This window comes from Myotis myotis, unplaced genomic scaffold (assembly GCF_014108235.1).
Source record: "Myotis myotis isolate mMyoMyo1 unplaced genomic scaffold, mMyoMyo1.p scaffold_m19_p_3, whole genome shotgun sequence".
Taxonomy (NCBI): domain Eukaryota; kingdom Metazoa; phylum Chordata; class Mammalia; order Chiroptera; family Vespertilionidae; genus Myotis; species Myotis myotis.
Window position 1 is genome coordinate 37,894,169 of NW_023416335.1, and position 27,712 is coordinate 37,921,880.

The 27,712-nt window shown below is 36.5% G+C and overlaps 2 protein-coding genes across 5 annotated transcripts in view; one reads left to right on the top strand and one right to left on the bottom strand.

Annotated features, from left to right (window-relative positions):
* UBAC2 (UBA domain containing 2) overlaps positions 1-27,712 on the bottom strand; it is a 147,195-nt gene that overhangs the window by 18,196 nt on the left and 101,287 nt on the right. Inside the window, 3 exon segments of the mRNA XM_036296846.1 lie at positions 1,376-1,447; positions 5,441-5,488; positions 9,071-9,194. Coding sequence (XP_036152739.1) covers positions 1,376-1,447; positions 5,441-5,488; positions 9,071-9,194 — 244 coding nt within the window.
* Positions 14,609-27,497, top strand: GPR183 (G protein-coupled receptor 183). Of its 4 annotated transcripts, XM_036296848.1 has the most exons (4): positions 14,609-14,748; positions 17,495-17,658; positions 25,378-25,401; positions 25,865-27,497. In XM_036296848.1, exon 4 carries the CDS (start codon positions 25,883-25,885, stop codon positions 26,966-26,968), a length of 1,086 nt encoding a protein of 361 aa, XP_036152741.1. In that variant the 5' UTR covers positions 14,609-14,748; positions 17,495-17,658; positions 25,378-25,401; positions 25,865-25,882; the 3' UTR covers positions 26,969-27,497. The 4 variants fall into 4 exon arrangements, with proteins under 4 accessions (XP_036152741.1, XP_036152742.1, XP_036152743.1 ...); XM_036296849.1 differs by lacking the exon at positions 25,378-25,401 and having other exon boundaries at positions 25,867-27,497; XM_036296851.1 differs by lacking the exon at positions 17,495-17,658 and having other exon boundaries at positions 14,629-14,748.

Genomic DNA, 27,712 nt, shown 5'->3' on the forward strand with positions numbered 1-27,712 from the left:
CCATTTTTGTGTCTAATTTAAGTCATGGAGTAAAGCTTGATACTAATGGGGCATGCAGAAGACCTGTATGGAGGGACTCAGGAGAGGGGGGCATCAAATATTTTGAACAAAGAGTATTTGAAAAAATAACATAATCCATTACAAATGCCTGGTATGTAGTGTGTTTGTTAAAGAAAGTGGTTGCACAATGGCACAGAATCCTGATATAGGACAAGATGTTTGGGAACAGTAAAACATTCAGGGTCACTAAATCATATGTATGGTACACAGAGGTGAGAGAGGTACCTGAAGAGGCCACATTTAGAAAGAATTTGAAAGGAGGCTAGGTTTTTGACTACAGGTTAAAGATGTGTTGTAGTAATAAAAGTGTTTATGGCTATATTTTATAGGGCACTTCTGTGCCAGTTTTATCAAGACATTGGTGTAACTTCATTTGTTTTCATTAAACATTTAAAAATCAAAGTCTACTAGTCACTCCCTTCCTTTGTAATCCCTGTCTAATAAAACATTCCTTGTCAGCCCTGGATTGGGTTGCAATTGCCTTGATAAGGCAGAGGACAGGTTTCTCTCAGTAGGCCAGGCTACCTGAGTTCAGGATAAGGGAAGGGGACTTGGAGAAGAAGGAAAGGCGGGGGATAGACAGAAAGTATGAGTGAATCGATGTTAGGGAGGAGGTACAATGTACTGATAAGCACTTGATTCAGTGTTGGCTTTATATATACTATTTTAGTTATAAGAAGGTGAAAGTAATCTCTAAATATGAATGTCTTCTAATAGCTTCACAAGCTCAACCAACCTCACAGCTCTAAACAGCCTTGACTTCCTTCTGCAGCGTTTGTCCTCATTTTCAATGAACTGCTAGAAATAATCTCAATCCTTAAAATTCAACTGAAACCCCTGGGCATCAGATGTGTTATCTGACCTTCTACACTGTATCCTTCTTTTGGTCAACCTGGAGAAGAAATGTAAGGGAAGAAAGGATAAGTAACAGAAGAAAAGGAAGCATGAAGAGAAGAGAAAGACATGAAAAGCAAGGGAAGGCACAGAGGACCTAACATCCCATTCTCATTCACCAAGGGAGCTCCAAAACTTACTCCAAAGTAGTTCAGATTTCCACAGATTATGCTAGTCCTTAATGTGATACCTTGACTTGGAAAGCCAATCAACATAAGGTTCTGTTCGGTGCTTTTTCTTTTACAGACACCACAGGACAATGTTTTATTTTGTTGTCTGTAAAACTACTGTGGCGGGGGGGGGGGGGGGGGGGCGCGGGGGAGGGGGGAGTAGAGACAAAAGCAAATCATAGCCTACAAATGAGCCATTCTGACTCCTTTAAAATTGCTCATTTTCCCCTTCTCCTTCTCTGATTACAAACCTTAGTAAGACTTCTATAATCCTGCACCGTCACAAAGTTTTTTGTTTGTAAAGCTTGAAAGATCCCCACTACCTACAGAAAAAAATACAAATTCAGACCACATTCAAAGTCCTCTAGGTAATCTGGTATCAATCTATGTTTCTAATTTTATTTGGTAGGACAGATTTTTTTTCACACTAAGGGTGCTTAATCACAAGAAATAAAAGTCTAAAATATTGTACAAAACAGGTACAAACACAAGAAACGGGCAGAATGTAAAGGGATATACTGAAAGGGAGAAGCCTGGAGTCTGAGAAATATAGGCCTGTTTGTTAATTCACTCAAATATCTTGAAAGAAAATCGAATGATGAGAAATATGTGAATTGTAAGAAAAGAAAATCTGCAGAAGCAGGCCCTTTCTGTTTTAATCATGCCAAAATCAGCTCAGACTTCAGTTTTTGAGAATTAGGGTACATCCCAGTGGCAATGACTCACTATTATGATTCATAAAAATGGTAGAAAATGAAGAAGTGCAGACATAGTGCAGACAAAGTCTCACTGCAGAACCACAAACAGAACTTATTTATAAAATTCAATAAGTAAGAAATATTTTCTCAAAGGAAAAAATATTAATGTGTAACAAGATTAGTGACAATAAAATATATATAAAAGAGCACCTATATTTTTGAAGGTCTCTCACCAAAGACATTAAGAACAGTTAACATCATGGTGAGAATATGAGGGAAATAGGTGTATACTAACGTTTTTAAATTTCTTGCTTAAATGGAAATATTTCACTTGGCTGCTACAGCCAAGCTTTCCAATCACAATTTTGCAACGTTTCATGAAAACAGTAGTATTTTAAATATTAAATGTTGGTATTAAAAACCAGAATTGCCAATGAGTGCAACATAAAAACAATGTAACATAAAAACATGTTATTAGTGATACATGTGAATAATCTCAAAGTAATCTTTAAGCAAAACTGAATGTCCTTACCTTTCCTATAAAGGAAAGGTAGCAGCTGGAATCTCTGCTGGAGTGACAGCTGTCCTTGGCAAACTAATTTATTACCGCTCCCGGTAAGTTAACCACTATTTTCCCCTCTCAACCCAGGAAAAAATTTTAGTCCTTATTTCTTTCTGTGATACCACTGAAGACAGAGTGTTGGATCACACCTAGTAAAATATGACACTGATGCAATTTATCAACCTCCTCCTCTTTTAATCAGTGGGACATTTTAAAGTTATTTATGATCATTTAAGAATAACTGACACAAGGAGCAAGAAAACATTTATGATCAGAAACATTTATGATCATTTAAGAAACATTTATGATTATTTAAGAGTAACTGACACAAGGAGCAAGAAAAACTAGCCTAACCCAAGTAATCCACCAATAACTAAAGAAAATAAGCTAAATTCAAAGCTGGCAGCTTTCCAGAAAACATAAGTAAAGTTTTTGGTTTCTATGACAGCAGATAACATATGACTTACGTTTTACACAAATGTCTTTTTTTTTTTTTTTAAAAAAAAAAAAAAGCTTTCTCTCAAAAAAACAACACATAATTGCCAGATTGAAATAAAATTACTTCCTTAACACAGACAGTATGTTAAGAGAATTAATGGCTGTAATGCTAAAAGGAGAAATTCCATCAACAGGTTTTCTAACATCCCCCCCAAACACTGAATACCATCTGTGCATTTCTTTTTGGTAGTAAGAATTTTATTTTATTTTTAGTATTTTATTTAGTGTTAAAACCAAAAAAAGGGAAGTCACTTGATATACATGGGGAGAGGAGAAGTCACGTTGAGCAACAGACATCTGGGACAAGCTGTGGCTTTGTGAATCTTAGACTTTGATCCTATAATCATTGGTGTGTAAACCAAATATTCACAAATAATTTTAATATCCTTTATAATTATACTTATCTAAAGTATAGCATATTATATTAAATATTTCATAATAAAATGTATTTTCCTGAAAAAAAGTCAGAAATATTCATTAAGTTCTTAACAAGCACTGATATTATGGTACATCATGAAGAAAAACTGGGTCTGATTTTTTTCACTAATATTAATCATTTGAAATAAACATAGTATCATCTGATTATGGTGGAATAATAATAAACAAGGCTGATATGAAGATTTATCAGATTTGTGTTCATGGTGAGAGGTCAATAACATTGGCTGAATTAATTACTGTAAAAAGTGAAGATTCATTTGGCTCAGAAGTATTTATTAATAGTGGGATTATTTAAATGCTAAATTTATCTGGAAATTACATTCCAAATGCTGTGTAATTCTATTTATTCTTCTGAAACAAAAGGAATTTTATGTTAAAAATTTGTTAAACTTCTGATTCTTAAAAAAATTAAAATAGCACCTTATTACCTGTTAAGCATGTGTACTGAAAAAAAAATCTGTGCCTTCACATGTGTATTTTAGATTTTAAAAAGAATAAGAGAGATGAAAAATGCAACTGCCAATTCTAGAGTATTGAATGTCACAAAATTAAACTATCTGAGGTGTCAGCTAGCTCTTAATTTAAACCAGGAGTCTGAAAACAGAATTAAAGAAAGACAATGAGATGTCTTAAAACTGAATCACATAATGAGTTATTAAAGAAGTATTTGGATAATGAGAACAAATCAATCAATAGTAAATTAACACGATAAAATAGCATACAATATGTTACTTCACAAATTCTTGAATGTTTTAGAAAAATATCCAAAACAGGAGTGAAACCATCACTACGAAGAGAAACAAAATGTATCATGAACGAAATAGTAAATTCTCATGCTGCTTTAATGATGAAAGCAATGAGCTATTTTCACAGGCTAGTTAAGTAGCTGTCAATCAAACTAGTAGTTCAAGTGGAATGACATTAGACTAGGGAGAGCCTGGCAATTGTGCCCATGGACTCATTCTGATGTCAGGCTGTCTCTAAGTCACCACAAGTCTTAAGAATACCAGGTGGCTCAGATGGTTCAAAGACCTCACAGTGGAGTTCAGTGCTGTGGTCCTAAAGCAAATCAGGTATCTGGTATCTTATGGAGAGGGAAGCAAAGTGACTTCAATACCCAGAATTTTACCTGGAAACTGTGGGGAATGAAGGATTAAGTTGTATATGAAAAGAAAAAACACAAAGGAATAATACACAGAGCATAAAGGAAGGAGAGAAGTGAGCAGGCTTAAAATAATGACACATAGCCCAAAATACCATTCATCAGAAAACCAGTTATAGTGATAAAAAATCACTTAAAATGAAAACGTCTATAGTAGACTGCATAGTTATTTCCAAAGGTCTCTTTGATGTCTATATATCAGTATGAATCCATTTTGTAATTTTATTTGATGTTTCCAAGAAAGAAATTAAAACTATATTCCATATAGTTATAAACTTATATTTATATAAATTTGAGGGTTCAAATTTAAGTCATGGATGAAAAGTAAAGTTGAATTTCATGTTCTAGATGTCTCTTTAAATACCTCATAAGTAGAGTTTAAGACAAATGCAGCATGGGGATGGACGAGGTGAAGACATTCTAGCACAAAGAATGAGGACACCACTCCAATCCTCAGGCTCATTCACTTCTCCCTCTCTGGCCGCACACCCCAATGAATCTTTTGTCAGTTCCAATCCACCTGACTTTCCACTTGGCCTTGTTTTTTTCCTTTGCATGACAAAGTCTCTTAACAAAACAAGAAGAATACCTCTTATTATTTTTAGTAAACCCAACTTCTTCATTTTCTTTTTCTGTCATTTCTTTCCTACTATGAGTTCAACTAGTAATGTAATTTTAAAATAACACTGACAATAAACTCAGCTAAAACTTGCATCAAAGTTACTTTGAAAACTAAGAAAAATAGGCTTCCTTCACCTCAATTGTCCATGTAATCAGCCTTTTTTTTTTTTTTTTTTTTTTTTTTTTTTACCACTAAGGAAGTAGCATTGAGACAGAACCCAATATGGTTAAAAAATGTTGGAGAAAACTGAATATGACCAATGATCTAAATATGACATTTTCCCTAAAGTTTATTCAGAAAAGAGAGGGAATAGGGAGGGGAGAGAATCACACTTACAAGTCCACTTATGGCTACAATCCAGATGTAGGAACCAGAGGTGAAAAGCTATAAAAGAAAAAAAAGGCAACTAAAAATTAAATTCAACTGCCAGTCACAGCATATTAATGTTTACATAATTATAATCATAACCATTTATGTTAAGAATTACTTATATATCATAATATAAACAAATAGAAAATTAATAAATATCAATTCCATGATTTAAAAGAAAATAATATATATTAATTTTTCTCTTTTTTAACCAAGACCTCCCCTCGTCATAGCTAAAATGCACTGGTTGAACCTGGACCACTCCCATGCAAAGAAAAATAAGTAAAATTCATGCATATTCTCATTTACAAATGCAGATTAGTTAAGTAAAATACCACATATAAAGGAATTATTAGAATTAACAATATAAAAATATGTAGTCACCATCCAAAGTTTGATGTTAAATGATATGCAATATTAGCTCACATAATTTTCTCATTTTAATTTCTCATCACAGCTACTCTAAATTTAGATGGGAAGATCTCAAGTATATAGGTCCAAGTTCAATGCTACTCTGTGTAACTGTTGATATTCTCATCCCAGTTCCTCCAAGGAACAGCAAGCTAAGTAGTGATATCAAAGTTAATTAATGGCAAAAGTAATTAGAATTAAGCCTCATGAAATCTCTCTCCCTTTGCTTTCTAAATCATTTACATCCAAGTGTTGTGCTCAGGGTTAAAAAAAAAAAGTCATAAGACATTTAAAAGGATTCCTGCAAGAAAGTAAAGATTTGTAATCTAGTGTTTGTTCACATTTAGATCTTTAGATCAGGATTTAGGTACTTCTGCTCAGACAGAAAAAGCAGGATACCCAGGTTCATTGCTGACACTGTGTTGGATGGAAACCTCAAAGTTCTACACATTTATACCAAGATACATGGAAAAAAAAGATACATAGAAAGAAGACAGACACAAAGGTAAACAATGACAAAGCACAAGTCAAAGGCCGCTGACACGCTCTGCACTTGCTAGCTTAAGTAGAAATGAACGTTGGTTGCTGCTTTAAATTTAATCCCTTGATCTAAAATTTAATCCTTTGATCTACCACGAATCATTTTTCAGTTTAAATGACTGGTAGTAACAAGGATGAGAATTATTCTATTTAAAAGAAAATATTTTTCTGTAGCTTTCTTCTAAAAATATAAAGAATAATAAAATAGTTAACACTTTCATAGCACTTCTGTGCCAAGTTGTGATCTTAATGCTTTTCATACATTAAACTTACTGAATCCTCCTAATCACCCTGAGTGGTAAGTTCTATTATTAACTCTATATTACCCATGAGAAAACGGAGAGGTTAAGTAATTTGCTCAAGGTCAAAGAGCTGGTGGGTGGTGGAGCTGTGAGTATATACCCCAGTGGTCTGGCTCAACCGCCCTGTGCTTATGATGGCTCCATTGTACTATGGCTCATACACGAGAAAGATGAATGTATCATTAATTCTGTTAATAAAAAATTATTTCCTTTGGACTCTTCAACCCCTCATTTTATTGCATTTTTAGTCCCAACTGGGTCTCTGCATGTTTTGACAGTGTGTATGTTTTCTGACTCCTTAACTACAGGTTATCACAACTCACTTCATTTCATCCTCCCCATCCCTAGCATACAGCATTACATGACTGCCTCCCAAACCATTTGATATTTAAATAACTCTTCACAAACATTTTTCTTCTTCTGATAATGATTAAAGTCATTCATTCATCAAATGTCTGTGGCTTCAAGAAGCTGTGGTGTGGAAGACAGAAAGGAACAGAAACATGTGCAAAGTTTTAGAGGGGGGTGAGGGAGAGAGGAAATAAGAACTTTGAGAAGAAGGGGTTGATACTCACTTCCAGGGAGAGGTGGGAGTTGATACTGGATAGGCAAGAAGAACCCTGATAACATTCATGTTAAGGACTTTAGAGTTTATCAAAAAGTCACTAAGGCATCTTCACCTCTACTTTCTGATACCAACTTCTACCTCACCAAAACAAAACAAAACAAACAAAAAAACCACAAAATAATTTCAGAACACCAAAGGTGGTAGCTAGAGAGACATAAATTATTAATTAGTAAGAACCAATGGACTTAGTTCTTATCTGTTCAGATTACCCTAAACACTCAATACTATGATCTCTAATCTTTCAAATGACCCGGTAAGCTAGATGTTATCCCCAGTTTACATATGGAAAAATGGGGGCTCAGGAAAGGTGATAGACAAAGCAAATAATTATCAGAGCAAGTAATTAAACCAAGTCACTTTGGCTCCAAAGACTTTACACAATGCTCCATTGAATTTCTACTCCATAATTAATAAAACAATGTTTTTCACCCTCAAAGATGGTCTATAACATTAGAGTTGGAAGGAACTATAGAGTCAACATGAGGCTCAGAAGACTTCTATGACTTGACCCAAGTCACAGGCTAGTGAGTGACACATGAGAATTAGAACTTGGGTTTCCCGCCCCAGGCCCAGGGCTCTCTTCTATCACTGCTTTCTGCCTTCTGATGTAACACTGTAAAAAAGAAAAAAAAAACACCCCAAAACATGTCACAGCAAATCCTAGTAACTGCAGAAATAAGCTATTACATTATATGAATATTAGGAAGGATAGGGAGACTGTAACACTATGCAGGTTGAGAGATGAGGAATAAACACATTTCATGAGAAACGGTTGTAAAAGTGATCAAAAGAACACCCACCCCAGATGAGCCATTGATAACACATGAGAGCAGACTAGAGAAGTTAGAGGAAATGCTAAAGGTTAAAAGGGGAGGGAGGAGGGCATTTTACAGAGACACTACTATCTGGTTTGATATATGTGGGAAAAGGAATGTTATGAGTATTAACAGTGGATCAATAGGTCAAGCTACACATGGTACCACAGAAAATAGCATAATAAAAGTTTTATATCAAAAGCTGTGAGTGCAAGAAAAGTGACAAGTACTAGTATTACAGGTAGAAAACTGAAAATCATAGGTATCAATGGGCCTGGAGCCCAGAAGAGAGTAATCAATATTTTGTGAATATTGGTAATAATAACTTTTTTCAATTTAAGTCAAATAATAAGTACCCTAATGGTCTTCATTTCAAACCATTTAGCAGGTGGTGGCATTGCTGTCATGCCTATGTGACACAGAAGTTGTAAAGCTGACAAAGCAAAGCCCAAAGCTTGGGTTGGTAAAGCATATCTGGTTTCTTCTTCAGAGCTTTATTTGAACACCATATTCAATAAATTAATTTTGACAGTGATTTTCCACTTTTCATCTTTTGACTCTTCTCATTTGTTTCCACTTCATACTATGATTTTGAGAAAATATTTATACGCAACTGTACAATTAAAATATTTTCCACTGATACGAATTACAGTGAAAGCTCTTATCAGATTCTAAAAGCTATGAAAGTATTCTAGTACCTTCTATACCTTGATGTTCTCATTCTGTAACACTTCCTTTGAACATTTGATATAGATCATAAAGCCAAACTTATGGGAAAAAACATTGTTTTCAAGGAGATCAAATGAGAAAAAGGCCAAAAAAAAAAAAAAAGAAAAGAAAAAAAAGAAAAGAAAAAAAAGATCTGGTTAAAGAAATGTGAACATAAAAATGCATACTATACCTGCAGTCCCAATATATAAATCAATGTCTTGTTTGTGATGGACAACGGGCCCAGAATATGTGCCACTTGGACTCTCGGTATGGAGCAGTAAAATGGTACAAACAGAGCAAACACAGGTGCCAGGCTATGCAAACAAATAAAAAAAAATCACTATAGTATAACACTCCATTTAAAAATACCAATGGCTAATATGTATTTGATGTAACACTGATTAATTTTACTTTAGTATGAAAGCATGATCCTAGATACACATACACAATTTGCCTTCTAAATGTGCATCATATCTGAAATAATTTGCACTGTATATAACATTCTTTAAATTTAATCCTTGTCAACTATCCCAGACCTATTGCAAAAAGGTGGTTTAGCATCTACTAATTAATTGTCAGGCATTAATTGTGAGAAAATGTAAAGTTGGTCCTATGATTCTTCCCATGAATTACTTAAAATCTAATGAAAGAAAACCAAAAGCAATACACATGATAACGTGTCGTGGTTAAGTGCAAAAGCTTCATTTCAGACTTTGTCCATATATCACCACAGCACTTGACATCCCTTTCACTCCTGCCCCCTACTTTCCTCATATTCCTTCCTCATTTGTCTTAAACATTGTTTCTTGCTGGTCTCCCTATGCTTCTTCTACCACTCTTATACCCTCTCAAGGCTCCCTTATAGTCTTTTCTTCTTGCTCCAGTCTTTCCTTGTATAATCACAAGCCTCCATGGCTAGAATTAAGAAAATGAAGTGAGTCCCAGACTGTCTGCCTGTCCCCTCACCTGGTTATGAAACTCAATTTGATACCCTCACCTGGACATATTAAAAAATCACAAGCCATGAGACTGAAAAGTCTTTGCTCTAATCCATCTCTTAACATTGTTAACAGTATTTTCTTCCCAAAACACAACTCCAATCATGCCACACACCTATTTAAAACCCTTTCTTTCACAGACCCCCAGTATCCAAAGAGGAAAGTGAAATATTAGCATGAAGTAGCAAAGCCCTCCAATTCCAGTGTAGTTTCCCACAACTGAGTCCTCTCTGTTCCCCTAACCTGGCCCCTCCCTCTCATTCCCAGCCCCCAAAGATGCTCCCTGGGCACACTAGGCCCTTATTCATTAACATGGGTTATTCTTTCAACCTAAATGTCCTTCTCACTTTCTTGTTGAGGACACTCAACTCTTTTCAGCAATTTCTCCAGTTCCTCTTGGTGGTGAGTAGCTCTCTTCTTTGCCCTCAAAGCACCCCAGTTTCACTGTTTCAATAATCACCTGGGCACTCTGTAAGAGGCAGCAGGCCAGGTATAGGAGCTCCATCTATATCTATGAGTAAAAAGCAGTCGCTGACCTCAAGGAATTAGCTCCAGGATAGCAAACTCACATTCTTACAAGGGCTAGGCAGACAACATGAGTGAGTTTGGACACACACTAGCACCCATTCTCCATTAAACACTTGGCTTAATTACTCTGTCAATTTTTTATTTTCCCATTTTTGGGGGTGAGTGGCATCAGTATAAAGAACTATTTCTTTACCATAAGAAAACACAAGAAATATTCTTCTCTTCCACAAAGAAATGTCCTCACTACACTTTTTGTAGAAACACAGGACCCTCTTGGCCTCTTGTACATTAGCTCATCATTGATAGAGATTGGGTTATTTAAAAAAATCATTCACTGTTCTCTCAATTCTAATATTAAAAACAAAACAAAAGCAAATGTATACTGCAAATGTGACTAATGGCAGCAGCATCAACAGGCATACACAACAAATGCTGGGAAAACCCCAAGCAGTAAACACCCAAGTGTCAGACACTGGGTCAGGTCTGGAGACACAAAGATGCATAAGATGCAGCCTCTCGCATTCTTGTGAGGAGGACGGCAGGGATAGGGCAGCAGAGGTATGGAGACGGCACAACGGATCCGTCATGAATGCCTCACTCGTCTGGTCCGCCTTCTAGACTGAGCATACCCCATGGCAGGGAAGGAAATGCATCCCTTGGTCCTCCCAGCATCTGGCACAGTGCTTGACAGAGCATAGGAGCTCATTAAATTAGGGGCAATGAAATTATCCTTATTCTTGAACAGCTGTTTGATACAGACTTGAACTATATAGGTTCTTTAAAAACTACCATTAGATTATTAATTCTGTGAGAAAGCATCATGTTCTATTTAGTGTTGCATACTCCCCTAGTGCCTAATATAGACCCTTATTATTTGTTGGATTAAAATAAATTAACAAAGCAATTTTAATAAGCAGAGACTTATTTAAATTGATGTTCTCAATTCTACACAAAAGAACTGTTTGGTCTCTCCCTCCCTCCCCTCTCTCTTCCCCCCCTCAATTCAAATCATCTGAACCCAAACACAGTTGACTAAGCAGCTATGCATTCTTTTCATTAAAAAGTATAAATTAGCCATTCCTGAGCTTAAAATCCTCCAGTGATTCCCCACCGTTAAGTAAAAGCCAAAGTCAGGCCTGTGTCCCACCTCAAACCTGATCTTCTACTACTTGGTCTCCCTACCACTCACTCTCGCTTATCCAGACACATGGGACCAGGGTGCACCTCACTCAAGCAGGACTAGGCATACGCGTGTGCATGCGCTCTCCTCTTCTCCTGGCCTACTTCACACAGATAAGGACATCACTTACTCCCTTCCACCCTCCATGTCTTCACTCAAATAACACATTCTCAGAAAAGCCCTCCCCAACCCCCCCACTCCAGACTGCAGCCCCTGCAACACCTCACAGCCCCATCCCCACTGGGCATGCTCTATTTCCCTTTCCCCATAGCACCTACAACTGGTTACTCTGCTATGTGACTTGTTTCTCATCTGTCTCGCTGACTAGAATGGAAGCTCCATGAGGGCAGGGATTGCTGTCAGGTTTTTTTGCTGCTTTACCCCCACAATCTAGAACATTGCCTGGCACAAAATAGTTGCTCAATAAACATTCACGAATAAATGAATTCCTCTTTAAAATTGTAAAACCATACAGCAGAATTTGCCTTTTGCTTAAAAAAAAAAACGCCCCTTTCCTTGTTTTATTGTTTTTAATAGGATTAAAATACATGGTTTCATCTATATGCTCAAAACATGGCCTGTTGGTCTCTTGGCAATAATAAGAGAACTCTATTTTGGCTGCATTTGAGATCTCTCACAACAGAACATGTTCTTTAAGTTATATAAATTCTTCTGTTTACATTCAGCAATAAAGTGTAAATAGTGATGTTATAATGAAAAATCTGAAGCAGAGTTCTTGTTTGAAGTTATATTTCAATGTAAACTAAAAAAATATGGATGGGAATTTTAATGACCACAGTTTATATCTTATATACCAATAGAAGTTTTAAAATTCCTTAGAAGTTATTAATCACTGTGTAGTTTTCAATTATGACTAAATACCAGACCACCTACACCCATAATACAAAAGCACACATTTCATACCATGGTCATATAGGTTGTTTTGTAGAAATTTTCCACTGCTATTTCTATACACACAGACTTCACAAAATATCATGCTATTAGTCATTGGCCAGTTTTTCTTTTCCTTATTTTATGACAACATCTGTTCTTTATACTGTCAACAATGAATTCAATTTGACCTTTTTCACGTCGTGAATAGCTAACTTCTGGAAGCCCTATCTGGCTTAAGCATGTGAGGCTAAAGTATAGAAAAGAGGAAAACAGGTTATAAAGAGTCCATTCACTTTTCCATTAATATGTTGTTATCTACTATATACTCACAACCATACTCAACAGAACAAACAGAAACAGTGCAGGTCACAAATGTCTACCTTTCCTCTTATACAGAAAAGGACGTTTATGTATAAGAAAAAGTTGTACTTTTATAGTACAACTAAAAAAATCCTGGTAACTTTCAACAACAATAAAAATAAGGTTTGTGAACTCATGAAATTATCTTACCCTGAAACTCAATAGTATCTTGCAGGACAATTACTCTATCCCCTCTTCTTTATACACTTGACTATTCTAATACCAAAAAAGATGTAGACCCAGTTTTCTAGGTACATTTACCTTACCTAGATGAGTTATTTATTGTATAACAATGTTTTACTTAATAAAAATGCTTTCAAAAATTAAAAACCAACACATCCCACCAGAATGGCCTTTCAACAAATTCAAAAACTTCAAGTATTCTCCAATTCAAAGTTTAAAGGAACTATATTTTATCATATTTATCCATCAAATCATAAAATCTCTTCTTTCCCCTCATTGGATCTTTTTGAACTGGGAATTATCGTGTTGACCATTTTTAGTTCAATGATTTTTATTTCATAAATTGTGGGGTAGAGGCCCAAAGAAGTGTTCTGTTTGACAAGGTTTCTCCACAGTTCTCAGCATTTTAGAGCTAGGAAGAACCTAATATGCTTCTAATTGAATAATACCTCTGAGAGGCTATTTTGACAGACTCTTAAAATAAAAGGGCCTCTGGGGTCACAGAGCCACAAATTCCTACCAAATGATTCAATACTCTACAGACTCTTTCAAAAGAATCATCCAGGTTACGCAAGCATCTAAATAAGAGACAGCCTAATCCATGTTTTTATGATGCTAACTTCTGGGAACTAAACTCATATTTTGATTTGAAAATTATCTCCAGTAGTTTCTTTTTATTGGCTTTCCTTCGCTGGAGCTAGGAAGACTGACATATGCAACCTAAACCCTTTTCTACAATATGTCTTCCAAATGCATGATAACAGCGATCACATCCCTGCTAAGCCTAAACATTCTCAGTCTATTCAATCATTTCTCCTAAGACCTAGGATCCAGACCCCTCAGATCCCACACAAGCTCTAAGTCATCTGTGCCCTTTGTAAAATGCTGACTGGGAATAGCCAGATTGGTCCTGGATAAGTGTAAATATCACCTCTTTTGTTTTGAGCACTATATTTTACTTAATTTAGCTTACAGATAGATAGCCATGTTACACTGTTGATTTAAACAGTCAACTAAAACTAAGGTGAACAGCATAGGTCTCCTTTACCCTTTTCACAAGAGGCTCAATTTTAGCTGCAAAATCCCATCAACTTTTCCCTTGTTATTCCTGTGTCCATGCAGCCACTGATTCAGTCAAGTTAGCCTCCTGCTTAAAAACATTAACTAATCTCTGTATATATATGCAAAAGAGCATCTTTCTTCCACTCACCACAGAAACTTTTCTTTCTTATAAGCTGTTGAGCAAGTTTCCAGGTAGACAAAACTGACAAAGTTGACATTCTTTTCCCCTTAAAACACTTAAAAATACTTTACACAGATTATAGATATAACATCACCAGTAACTATGATTCGTTGATTTTACTGATCAAGGTCTACTGCTTTAGTCTCTCTCACATAATTTTTTAAAATGCATCTTTATAGAAAAATTTATAAAGTTCCACAGATATCAGCAATTCATAAATTCCAAGGGGTTTTTGGATAACTATTAAAAAAAAAATCACTAACAGAAAAATTTCACTTCCCATTTTTTAAAAAAAGTGTACACGCACGCACACATGAGGTTAACTTACTATGCTCAGTCACAGGGTGACAGAAAAAAAAAAGTCACCACCATAAAAGGATGTCTGCATAATCTCTCTCAGAACAACATGCCAAGGTTAACCTACTTCAGTTTGGTCAAATCCTGACGACGACTACACAGGGGCCAGAACAAGTCACCGAGGGGTAAGTGCTACATATTTTGCTTTTGCAACAAAATCTTTTGAGTTAAGAAAAACTTTGAAAGCCTACTTAAGGTACAGGTAAAGGGAAAGAATCTACTCAATAGCAAGCTATAAACATTTCTAGCAAAAATTATGTTATTAATAGAGTTTAAACTCTAGTGACTGGCAGTTCTGACCAGCTAGTATTAAGCTAGGTGAAAGCAATGGATTGTGCCAGAAACAGCTTTGCCAAAAAATAGGCTTACTTTGCATTTCTGTGTGAACTCACAATTACAAAAGAACAGTATCAAGTAAATGTTGGCAAATAATGCCAAAACTTCAGGATGCTTTAATATGAAGGGAAAGGAACAAAGTTATTTTAAGATAAGGTATTCCTAAACTTAAATGTATTGTATATATAAAAGTTATTCAGCACAAAAAGAAGAGTTGTAACATTTTACTATTTGGCCACATATCTACAAACAAAAAGTCTTTTATATACTTGTATTATTTCTTTTGATATAAACTGATGTTTTTGGTTTATAAAAACATTTTATCAATTTACTCTCTGATCAGTTGCAGTCTGGGCTTCACTGTTTCTTAGTATTTCAACTCTAAATATAAACCATTAATCTGATAAGTAAAAGAAAAGAATATCTGTTGTTTGCTTTATATTCATTTGATGATTAGTAAGGTTAAACATGCCTCCATATATTTTTCTAGAACTTGTATGTGCTTAAAAAAACCCACAAAACAAGGAATTATATGCAGTGTTTTGCCAATATTTATGCCAGGTTTGGAATGAAGGTAACAGGAACTTTTGACAAAATATAAACTGTGAGGAAACTTCCTCTAAAGGAGGGTGTGGTTTTGAGTTTTCTTGGGGTGTCGCTCTAAGCATAATACAGTGCAGTGGTTACGAGCCCAGCTTTGGAGGCTGGCTCAAACCTGAGCTGTGTGGCCTTAGGCAAGTCATCTGACATCTCTGGCACTAGTTGCTTCCTTTGTAAAATGTGGAGTAATACCACCGCCAAGTCCTTATAACTCTGGCTCTCATACTAACTGCTAGGAAACTGTCTGCTATCACTATTCTCCCTCCTTCTGCCCATTAAACTGCTAAAGGATGAATCCAACAGGCAAAGTTTCCTTGCCCTATCACTTCTCTGAGAAGGATTTTTTAAACTATTTTCAGGTCTTTATGGAATATTTTACACACAGACTGAGTCTATGTATGGTTATAAATCTAACTGTGCTTACTGTCTGGACTCTGCATTTGCTAGTATTATTTCAGTGCACATTTTCTCTCTGGGGTTTAATTGTCCTTTTGGACACAACACTGCAGAGAGCACACCACTCTACAAAGCATCCTCACATACATGCTCACCTAACAAATGGTGGTGGTAATTTCCTTTAACTGGCTTCCGAGAACTTTTCAGTAATAACATGACCAGTCGTTTAATGGAATAAATATTAACTCGGGTCACTATATGACTTTCACTCAGTTATGTATTCCATAAGCATTTATGATATCTATTATAGGACAGTTCTGAAACACTCTATGTGATGAAAATGTTGTATAAGATAAAGCCATCCTCCTTAAGAAGTTTACACTTTAAAAAAGAGCTGAGCACCCAGTAAAGGAATGTACAAATGATGCTGTTCTTCCTGCTACGGTTAAAGGCCTGCTGGAGCGGTAACAGGCCCTAGGGTGTGGTATGTGCTGAGGATGTGTAGTATCCCCCAGTCTGTTCAGTTTCTTAACCTCCCAAGACGTCTGCAAAATACAGGCTTCAGCACAAGATGAGATAACGCATGTGAAAATCCTGTGAACACTGTAGAGATAACAAAGATCCTTATTGTGTCTTAAAAGCCCAAAGAGAAGAATAAAAACATTTTGTCAAATATCTGCAAATACTTAAAAAGTACTATAAAAATAAATTAATAACATAAAAGCTATCTTGGGTAGCCACCTTTTTCTTTCAACAGAAATTTCAGTCCAGAGGGCTTCGTAGAAATATTGTTAAAAATAGTAAAATCTAAAATCATTTCTAAAGCTTTTAATTTTAAAATATGCTCCAAATTAATGAATTCTTTTATTCCAGGCAACATATTTCCCTCCCCCCGCTTCGCTTCTTGTCTCCCTAGCCCTCCTCTTCTCTCTTGCGTTAAAGTTTTGAGATCTCTTCATAGTTTACTTATTTCTACCAATAACATTAGATCATCCTGGAAATAGGAGCCGGGAAGAAAATGTATGGCACTGAGTGTGATTACTGCAGCCAAACTGCCTGGATTGATTCTAACACTTAACTCTATCTTCACAGAAGTGCACTGTGCCTGTTTCATCCATTCAAACTGATCTGTGAAAGTTTGTGAGGATTTATGTGACTTTATGTAGAGTGCCAGGGCAGTGCCTGCAGTAATCTGTGCTTAACAATACTGGTTACTGTTATTAGTCAAGAGCTTACGTTAATCTAAAGAACCCTTGACGGAGCATCAAGAAAGCTGGGGTTTTGCTATTCTTCTTTTTTAAAAATTGATTTTAGAGAGGAAGGAAGAGGGAGAGAGAGAAACATCAATTGGTTGCCCTCCGCATGAGCCCCGACCAGGGATGGAACCCTCAACTTGGGTATGTGCCCTGACCCTTCAGTGCATGGGATGGCACTCCAACCAACCAAGCTGCACCAGCCAGGGCTAATGCGTATTTATTGAACATCAATTATGGGTCAGCTGGAGAGACACAAAATTAACAATATGGTCTCTACTCATAGGACTTCACTGACCAGTGGGAAACAGAAAAAAAAGAAGCCAAACAACACATGGTATTGCAAAACAGTGCCCTAGCAAGGATACCTGACTCTGCCTTCCTGCGGGTGCTGGGAGTGAGCAGGAGAGAATAAAATCAGAGAAGCTTCCAGGAGCAGCTGATTTTGAAGTAAGTCTTGAAGGAGAGCAGAAACTAAGATTACATGACAAGAGGAGAGGAGGCACCAAGACAGAAGGAAGGACGTCAAAAAGGCACAGAGTTATGCGAGAATACAGGGCATCAAGGAAGTTAGTGTGGCGGGAGCCAAGGCATCAGAAGAGGGACGATGGCCAGAGACGCAGTGGGAGAGGGAAGTGGAGCCCAGTCATGAAGGAAAGTGTGTCACAACAGAGAGCTTTCCGTCTGCCACCTGAAGCACACTGTGGCAACTGCTGCAGTGGCTGCAAACAGGAGTGAGGGCTGCCTGAAGGCCGGCAGAGGTGGTGTGAGTAGTACACACAGGCAGACGACAGACATAAACACGGGTGCAGAGGAGGGTCAGGAGGCTGCAGGCACAGGAAATGCTGGCTGATTGGAGACAGTGGGGGGGGGGGGGGAGACACAAGAGTCCTGGCCACCTCCATGTCCCTGACTTGGCACCTGTACTGAGGGACACTAATTCTGTTTGACTCAGAGGATAAAGATTATACAAACTCAGACCTTCACTATAAAGAGCCGTTTTATATCACACAGCTAGTTATCCTGCACACAGGTCAAATCATGCCTCATGAAAACAGTATTTGTCTTCCTTACACTGAAATGATTATGGTGGGATTCTTGTTTCTTACAGTTCTTAAATGTTATGTCATAGAATTTGAGTCCTGAGAGTTACTACCTCCTTTGTCTTCATCTTTGACAATTTTCATAGCAGCCTAGTCAGTGCTAAAGTTACCAAAAGCCACACAAGGAATAAATAATCAGTGGAAGGTGAAAGGAAAATAGCTGGAACATGTAAAACCCTCGATGTGCAAGTGGGTGTTTAACCAAATAATTTAAGTGTCAGGCACCTTTCACTGTCCCAGCAATTCCAATGTAAACGTTTACAGAAGCTGGAGTTGGTCTTCACTGAGTGTCCACTGAGCTCAGGACACTATAAAGGCAAAAAGAACTGCAGACTGGCGACCACTGGCCTTGAAACAGTTCTCTGTGAATCATCCTGTAGATGGCCCTCTGCAGACCTCAGAACCATACCATGCTGTGGGTGGCAGCTGGGTCATATTTCCACAAGCCAGAAAAAGTGAGCTCCAGGGAGGCAGGGCAGTGAGGTCCCTTCAGACACACTGACCAGGGACAACTCTCGACCATAAACACTCTGGCACGTGTTAGGTTCTTTTTGAGAAAGGACAGGCAGCTGCCAGTGGGTCACCTTTCTGAACAATATTCCCTATTTCCTGCCAAAAAATGCAGCTAGGACACAGTCTTAGCTATTAATGCAGGACTCAGAGCTAGTTAAGAAAAAAAAAAAAATCACCTAATAGCGTAGAAAGATTTATTTTACTCAGTTAACTGGGCTGTGTACTATTAAAGCAGTTGAGTAGCAACGCTATGAATGTCAGTCCAACTTTGCCAAAGAAGTGAGTGCTGAGAGGCAGTGCCTGTGCTGGTCACAGCCTGTCTGTGCCTTGGGTTTCTTCCCCACAATCAGGAGTTGATATTTCCCACCTGCCTATTTCAGTTATTTAACTAAAAAAAAAGATGAAAAAAAAATCATTGGTTGAGTGCTAGACCCCAGTATGTGTGACACTGGACTGAACTCCAACGTCCCTGCTGGCTCAGCTTCAAGTTCAAGGAGGCTTTGTCAAATAATTGGAAAATAGTTAGAAAACTAGGAAAAAAAGCAATGATTTCTTTCTTCCATGAGTTATGTGTGTCTTCAAGGGCACTAGACAGCCTCAGCCTGCTGTCCTGATACATCTGTGCTGCCCTATTTCCTCAGTCGACAGAATCCTTCTTATTCCAGTAACTCTGAGCCTGTGTTGGCCCCCTCCTTTTCTAGGGATCTGATTGTTCCTTACTCCAGAATATTTCCCTCAATCTTATCTCTAAAATAGCCAAAGGACAGTTTATCAACAGAAATTAGAGAAAGAACTGGACCAAACACTATTCTTTAACAATATTCAAATATAATTCATATATATACATGTATGTATATGTATATGTATATGTATATGTATATGTATATGTATATGTATCCACATTTCTGTGGCTCTCATGGTTGTTTTTGAAAGTGTGCTCCTGAACTTCCTCTTTGGTGCATGCCACTGTGGACACTTTGAGTCAGAGCATCTCGATGTGTAAACATTCTTGAGCAGACTTCACCTTATAGAGAAATCACCTCCTATTTATTATCATTTCAGCATGACTTGACCCATTCAATTCATTGCTGAGGCCTGAATATAAACAAAATCACCAGAAGTTTAACCCTTTTCATTTAAGGTGTATGATTACTAAGAGAATAAATACTGGGGGTGATGGTGACTTTTCAAGAATCTTAAAGCAAAAATTAAAGCTGGTATTCTAGCACTTACTAAATCTTTGAATATAGTGAAGGTTTATTCTGTTTCTGCCACAAATAAAAGCTAAGGAAATAATTGCCAAGCAAGTAAATTGAAATTGCATAAGGTTTCTATGTGTGCCCTGAGAAAAATCACAAAAAGGCTCCAAGTTGGTGTCTAGGGTAAATATTTCCAGAATACAGGTTACATTAGAACTTAGACAATTTTCTTAACTATTAATGAATGAGTTGAGGGTGGGTGGGGGGAGGGGCTTTTATTTTTTCCTTTCTGTGGCTAGAAAAAAACTTGCCAGTTCATGTCAACATGTCCGGTTATGCAAAAATGAGATGATAGTGTCTTAAGAAACATTAGCTACTCTATTAGTAATGAACTCAACTCTAGAGAAAAACATAAGCAAAAATACTTTGGAGGATATTTCCCTGTGGAATAACTTGTTGTTTTATGCATGTTCAGATAACAGTAAGTGAAAGGATTAATATTGTATTATAGAGACAATCCTGAGATGGTTTCCTTTGCTTATTAACAAAAGTGGCATAGATTGTTGCCCGAGTACCTGCCAGGTAGTTTAATTTCAGGAGGAAAAGGTGTTCCTCTGGTGGAACCTGAATTAAGGACCCACATCTCATGCAGCCTAGTTACTATCAGTGCCTTCAGGGCAAAGATTGCAGTCCTTATTTATGTCCCCTGGGGTGGGACATTAATGATAGCTTAGGGACCACACATATCTTCTCACTAGAAAGCATTATGAGGAAATTATAATTCTTAAAGTATTCTAAGGAAAAAATACCTAGAACAAACACTTCTTCACGCTTTTCTCTATGCCATAAAATGACAAGTCATAGTATTTTCAAGTACAACTTGGTATATCTATCCTAAATAACATGTCAAAAGCTGTTGCCTAATAATTATGAAAATGTGAAATACTTAAAATATATTCTAAAGTAAATAAATTAGAGAAAGGAAATTAGTTAGTTAATTAGTTATGAATAAAAGAGGAATGGCTAAAAGTGGGATCTGCAATCCAAAGGCTGGTAAAGGAGCACTATAATGAAAAGAGCAAGCAGAACCCTGGTGTGTGTGAGAAGAAACCACAGCAGAGAATATTGAGAAAACACCTCAGTCAGATAATAGCACATTCTGAATATCATACATTCATCTTTCAGTTTTAGGCCCTCGGGTATTAAAAGATATCATATCTGTATTTCCAGGACCTCGCATATAGAGGCACTAAAAACACTTATTGATGAGTTAAAAAATGGAGTAAGTCAAGGTTCAGGGAGGTAATCCTAAATTCTAAGATGATTAAAGAAAAGTATAAAATAATGTCTCTGAGGGAAGATGATAATAAATTGGGAATGACTGATATAAGACTAGGATAACAATAGGCATATACATGAAAGGATTTTTCTGTCAATTTGGAAAAGGTAAAATTAACTAAAACTATAGCATTAATAATATAGATAGATGTAAGCAAGAAGTAAAGTAGTATAATAGAGTTGTTGACTAATGAAATCAACCTTCAACAGGTTAGTAAATATCCAAATAAACGTATTTCAAAACAGCCTAGATCCTTCTTTCCCTAAGAGCATTTCTGAAGCATGACATTTACATGACCAAACTATGCAAGGCCTTTCTTTGATTGACATAGGACTAGGGTGGGTAGTACAAGGCCCCTCCACAGTCTTCCATCACAGTTTATAAGGTGGTGGCCGCAGGTCTGGCTTTCCATTTGGAAAGACACCTCACATGGAAGTGGGAGCCCTGCTGTCCTGAGGAAGAATCATTCCCCTACTCAGGAGAAGCTGGGCCACGTGGTGCCCAGGCTGTTAATTTACAGGTAAAGATAGCATGAAAGCTTAGGCCACTTTGAAGGCACAACCTCTCCGCATTTCCAGGGCAGGATGAATTAGCTGCCCCTGCCAAGGATGGGAAAGAGACTTGAAGCCAAGTCATCAGAGAGAAGGATCCAGCATGACCTTAAACCTCCCTGGCACTCAGTTTCCTCACATGGAAAGTAGGTGGGTGATGGCAACACTCACCCTGCAGGGTTAAGAGAGTTCTTCGAGACATGACTTAAAGGTAGGCACCTAAAAAAACTAATGCACAAAGCTGACTAAAGAGCATTAAAGGGCTAACTTTGAAAAGCGTGTCACAGGACAAGGTTTTCATAAAAAGAGCTGAATTAAAATGTTTTTCCCTCAGATTAAAAAACTATATTTATCTATTTACTTATTTCACAGTCATTTTCAATGATAAAATTTTAGACTACATTAAAAAAAACTTAAAAATTACTTGTACAAAATTATATTTGACATATATATCCATGCAGGGGTGTGTGTGTGTGTGTGTACAGTTGCTTTTCCTCCCCCCAAAGTGGTATGTTATGCAATTTGTTTCCTACTTAACATTATTCCCTGTCAAGAAATAGGCATGTACACTGCTATTTTCAATGGCTGCATAGTATTCCACTATATGGCTATACCATAAAATATTTAACCAACCCCCTAACGGTGGACATTTAACTTGACTGCAGATGCTCACCTTTATAATTAATATGGTGTTAAACATGCTTTGACTTAAAATGTTTTGAAACCCCTGCCATTTCCAGCTCTACTGGATGCTATATTTAATTCAGTATAGAGGGTAAACACACATTTACAACTTGACAAGAAATAGCACAGTCTTCTTTGATTCTTACATTAGTGGTAACTTTCCTAGTCTCTATAATAATAATCACATGGAGAATGATGAGACTCCACAATGTATTTTTCCCTATTGTGTATTTTAAAAAGCAGTTCCCATGAACGTGCTTGGAAATATTTTTCAAAATAACATGTATCTGTTAAGATTTTCAGAAAGCAATTTTTTTTTTTCATAAAAAGTAGAAAAATAAAAGAAGCTCTTGCTGCTGTTCCTAAGATGCAGCCTTTGCCTGGAATTTTCCTTTCTCCCTCGTGTCTAGTCTTAGTTCTTGGAAAGTTACTTCTCACACGAACTGGATAAAGCTTTTTTTTCTACATTTATTCCACAGTTGCAATTCCCATGACTTCCTTTTCAAGAATCACTTCACCTTTTTCTGTACAAAATACAAAGTCCATATTTATTGTTTTTTTTTCTATTTCATTAATTTCTGCAATTATTTTTATTTGTTTTTACCTTCTTTGGGCAAACTCAGTTCCTTTCTAGCTTCTTGAGCTACATATTTAACTAACCTATTTTAACCTTTTTAAAAATAAATATATTCAACGCTTTGCATCCATCTTCAATGAACTCTTTAGCCACATCCCTCAGTTTTGGCATGTAGCATTTTTGTCATTTAGTACTAAGCACTTCAAAATTTGCATTGTAATTTCTTAACCCAGGCATTCCTTAGAAATATATTTTTTAGATTCCAAATTTATCCTTTATCTTTTTATTGTGAATCTGTAATTTAGTTGCACAAGAATCACAGGAAATGTGAGCTGCCAGATGATGCTTTTTCTGGAAGTTCTGAGATCTTTCTGATGACCTTGTAACAGTCATATTTGCAAATAATGGTCATGGGCCTTCAGCACAAATTCTGTTAGCTTTGAAGTCATGTGGGTAAAGCTAAGTCCATGATCTCTTTTTTACCTGGCATATTCTTTTTTTTTTTTGTTTATCCTCACCTGAGGATATTTTTCCATTTATTTATTTATTTGTTTTTTTGAGGGGGGCGGAGGGGGGGAGGGAGAGGGAGAGACACAGAAAGAGAAACAAAGAAACATCAATGTGAGAGACACATGGATTAGTTGCCTCCTGCACGCACCCCAACCAGGGCCGGGGATAGAGCCTAAAACCAAAGTATGTGCCCTTGACTGGAATCGAGGCTGGGACCCTTTAGTCTGAGGGCCAACATTCTATCCACTGAGCCAAACCAGCTAGGGCTTATCTGGCATATTCTAATAAAAATGTGTTAAAATCTCACATTAAGGTTGTGAATTTGCCAATTTCTCCTTTAAATTCTGTCAAATTTTGTTGTTACATGCACAATCATGATTATTTTTACATTCTTTGTAAACTACTCTTTTAAATTTTGTAGTGACCGTCTTTATCCCTATTAATGCTGAATGTGCTTTGGATTCTATGTTTTCTGATGTTAATATTGCTATTCTAGCTTTTCACACTATTTGGTATTTGTTCTGCCAAGCTTTTCTGAATCACTTTGAGTTATATCTCTTCTAAGTAGTACAGACCTGGATTTTTAAAAATCCAAACTGATAGTCTCTGTCTTTCAATGTGTAAGTCCAATCCATTTAAATTTGCTGTGACACATTTCTACCCTCTTATTTTGTGTTTTTTATTGACCATCTTCATTCTATCCTCCACCCCTCACCCCAAATCTCCTTTCCTGTCTTCTGTTGATTCATAAGTTCTACTTCCATTTCTGTTCCCTTTTAAAAAGTTTAGGTTGTATTTCCATATTTTAACAATTAACCTATCAACACTATGTAACGCACACCTGTAACAATAGTGCAATCCTCTGGTAACCTGGTTGTCTGTTAGTATCACTGTTTCAAGATTGTTAAAAATAAGTTAGCAGAGATCCAATTCATTTAATACCACAGTCAGAGAAGCGGATTTGCAGTCAGTGCCTCGATATGGCTAGGGAGAGTCCTTTTCCTTTAACACAGAGAATCATCATCACTTGATACACTGAAAATTCCCCTTAACTTTGGTGACTTTCAGAAGAGATTCATGCACATAGATAGTACTACCAGAAAATTAATTTTCATCTAAAAATAACTTCACAGAACTTACTGCCCAACTCTTCCTTAGTTTTATCACAGCCTAGCCTCATACACAGAGTTTTATTGTAGGAATTTTTTATTCTTCAACTCAGGACTTGAAAGTTCATCCTAACACTATTTATAACAAGAATTGGAAATAATCCAAATGTTCATCAAGGGAATAGCTAAGCAAATTATACTGTAAAATACCCATCAAATATCTACATAAAATTTACACATATGACAGACAAATAGATTATACTTATCCAGGAACATGTTAAATGAATAGAGCAGAACACAAAATACCACAGATGTAATGCTTGCTACTATGTGTGAATGAAAGAATGTATACTACTTGCATCGTATACTACTTGCATCAATGGGGTACCTGAGAAATAATACAGTTTAAAATTAATTTGTCCCTTGAAGCAGCTTAAGTTTTTTCTCTCTCTTTTCCTTTTCTTTTTTTGTCAGTTTTCTCATGTTTGTTGTGGTCATCTTCTTCATCATCTTTTTCTTTCTTTTAAGAAAACCTAACTTTTAGTTCCTAACAAAACCTTGTCTTGTTTCTCATACTTTTTTAGGTTAACACAAATCAGATCACTGTGGTAAGTTCACATTTCACTACATAAATGTGTGACTGATTTCATTTCCTGGCAGTGATATGCACTTGGGGGGTAGGGAGGGAAAGTCCATTAAAAGCAGCGTTTTATGCCCGTCTGAAATGTGGGGTGCTTTACATGAATTTATTCTTAACCAGAAAATGATTCACAAAAAGAAGGGGAAAGTTCTGCCTAAAAACTTAGTGCACTCCCCCTTGTCACAAAAAATAATTTGTCCTATTTAAATGGCTCTAGTTCCTTTCCCAGGACTTTGCCAAAATCACCAAATTGTGATGTAAAAACATGAATCTTATTCTGTTCTTCCTGTTACTATATATGTAACCATATTAGCAATCATAGATTTTTTAAAAGTATATGAATCTTAACATTTTTAAGTTAGATCTAAAAAGGTAGTTTACATTGCTTTGGGTTAAATCTGCTTTTCATTAGACTTGTTTTTTTTTTCTAGAGACCTTGAACACCGCTGATGGATATAAAAATGGACACCAATTTTACTACTGCCTCTACAACTTCTCCAGAAAGTGACTGTGACCTCTACGCACACCACAACACTGCCAGGATAGTAATGCCTCTGCATTACAGCATTGTCTTTGTAATTGGGCTCGTGGGAAACTTGTTGGCCTTGGTTGTCATCATTCAAAACAGGAAGAAAATCAACTCTACCACCCTATATTCAACAAATCTGGTCATTTCTGATATACTTTTCACCACTGCTTTGCCTACACGGATAGCCTACTATGCCCTAGGCTTTGACTGGAGAATCGGCGAGGCCTTGTGTAGGATAACTGCTCTTGTGTTTTACATCAATACATATGCAGGTGTCAATTTCATGACCTGCCTGAGCATTGACAGGTTCTTTGCCGTGGTACACCCTCTGCGATACAACAAGATGAAAAGAATTGAACATGCAAAATGCATTTGCATATTTGTCTGGATTCTAGTATTTGCTCAAACACTCCCACTACTCATAAAATCTATGTCAAAGCAGGAGAGTGAAAGGACAACATGCATGGAATACCCAAACTTTGAAGAAACAAAATCTCTTCCCTGGATTCTGCTTGGTGCATGTTTCATAGGATATGTGCTTCCGCTCATAATTATTCTCATTTGCTATTCTCAAATCTGTTGCAAACTCTTTAAAACTGCCAAGCAAAACCCACTAGCTGAGAAGTCTGGTATAAACAAAAAGGCTCTCAACACAATAATTTTTATAATTGTTGTGTTTATTCTCTGTTTCACACCTTACCATGTAGCAATTATTCAGCACATGATTAAGAAGCTTCGTTTTCCTGATCTCCTGGAATGTAGCCAAAGACAGTCATTCCAGATTTCTCTGCACTTTACTGTATGCCTGATGAACTTTAATTGCTGCATGGACCCTTTTATATATTTCTTTGCATGTAAAGGGTACAAAAGAAAGGTTATGAAGATGCTGAAACGTCAAGTCAGTGTATCAATTTCCAGTGCTGTGAAGTCAGCCCCTGAAGAAAATTCACGTGAAATGACAGAAACTCAAATTATGATACATTCCAAGTCTTTAAATGAAAAATAAAAGGGAATTTAATCTTGGATTTATAGCAAAGTAAACTGTATGACAAACTTTGCATTAGTTTTTTTATAAAGCAAAATGATTATTCAACATCCAATTAGGATTCTTCCAAATTCCTTTATTTGAGCACTATTTCCCACCTCCAACTTGGAAGTAAACTCAAGTTTTTTACACTCAAGAGAATGACATAAAGCTAAGATCTAATTTGTAAATGGAATGTGATACCAAAAGGAAGGCTATTTTAATAACTCTCAGTATAAAAGAGAAAGTTTTGTGTAAATGAAAATTTTAATCATTAACATTTCCTGCCAACAATTTGGCAAAAGAAAAAAGACTGTTAAGATTGTATATTGCCAGTGTAAAAATGTTAATATTGTAATATATTTCTTTTTTAATAACGTATTTTTTCAATCCATGTTTTGTTTTATTCTAAGACTTTATTTCCTCAATAATACAGCTTTTTGTTTTGTTCTGAGTCATAAAATTTTACTTCAAAGAACTCTTTTGGAATAAAGAACAGGATTCTACAAAATTATGAGTATGCTCTTCAGTGGTCACTGTCAACTAACAGCAAGAGTTACAAGAACACTATAATTTAGCAGTAGATGGATTTGGAAAGCAACATTATAGTGCATGATGATACTGACAGAGGCAATGAAAAGTATTGAGCTTGTCCTCCACACAGCCCGATAGTGTTTAAGGGCCACTGCTCAGGAATGTGACAAGGGGTCTATGTGGAGGTACTCA

Bases quoted from the DNA above. Each gene is read 5' to 3' on its own strand.
- GPR183 (XM_036296848.1), top strand. From the start codon at position 25,883: ATGGATATAAAAATGGACACCAATTTTACTACTGCCTCTACAACTTCT.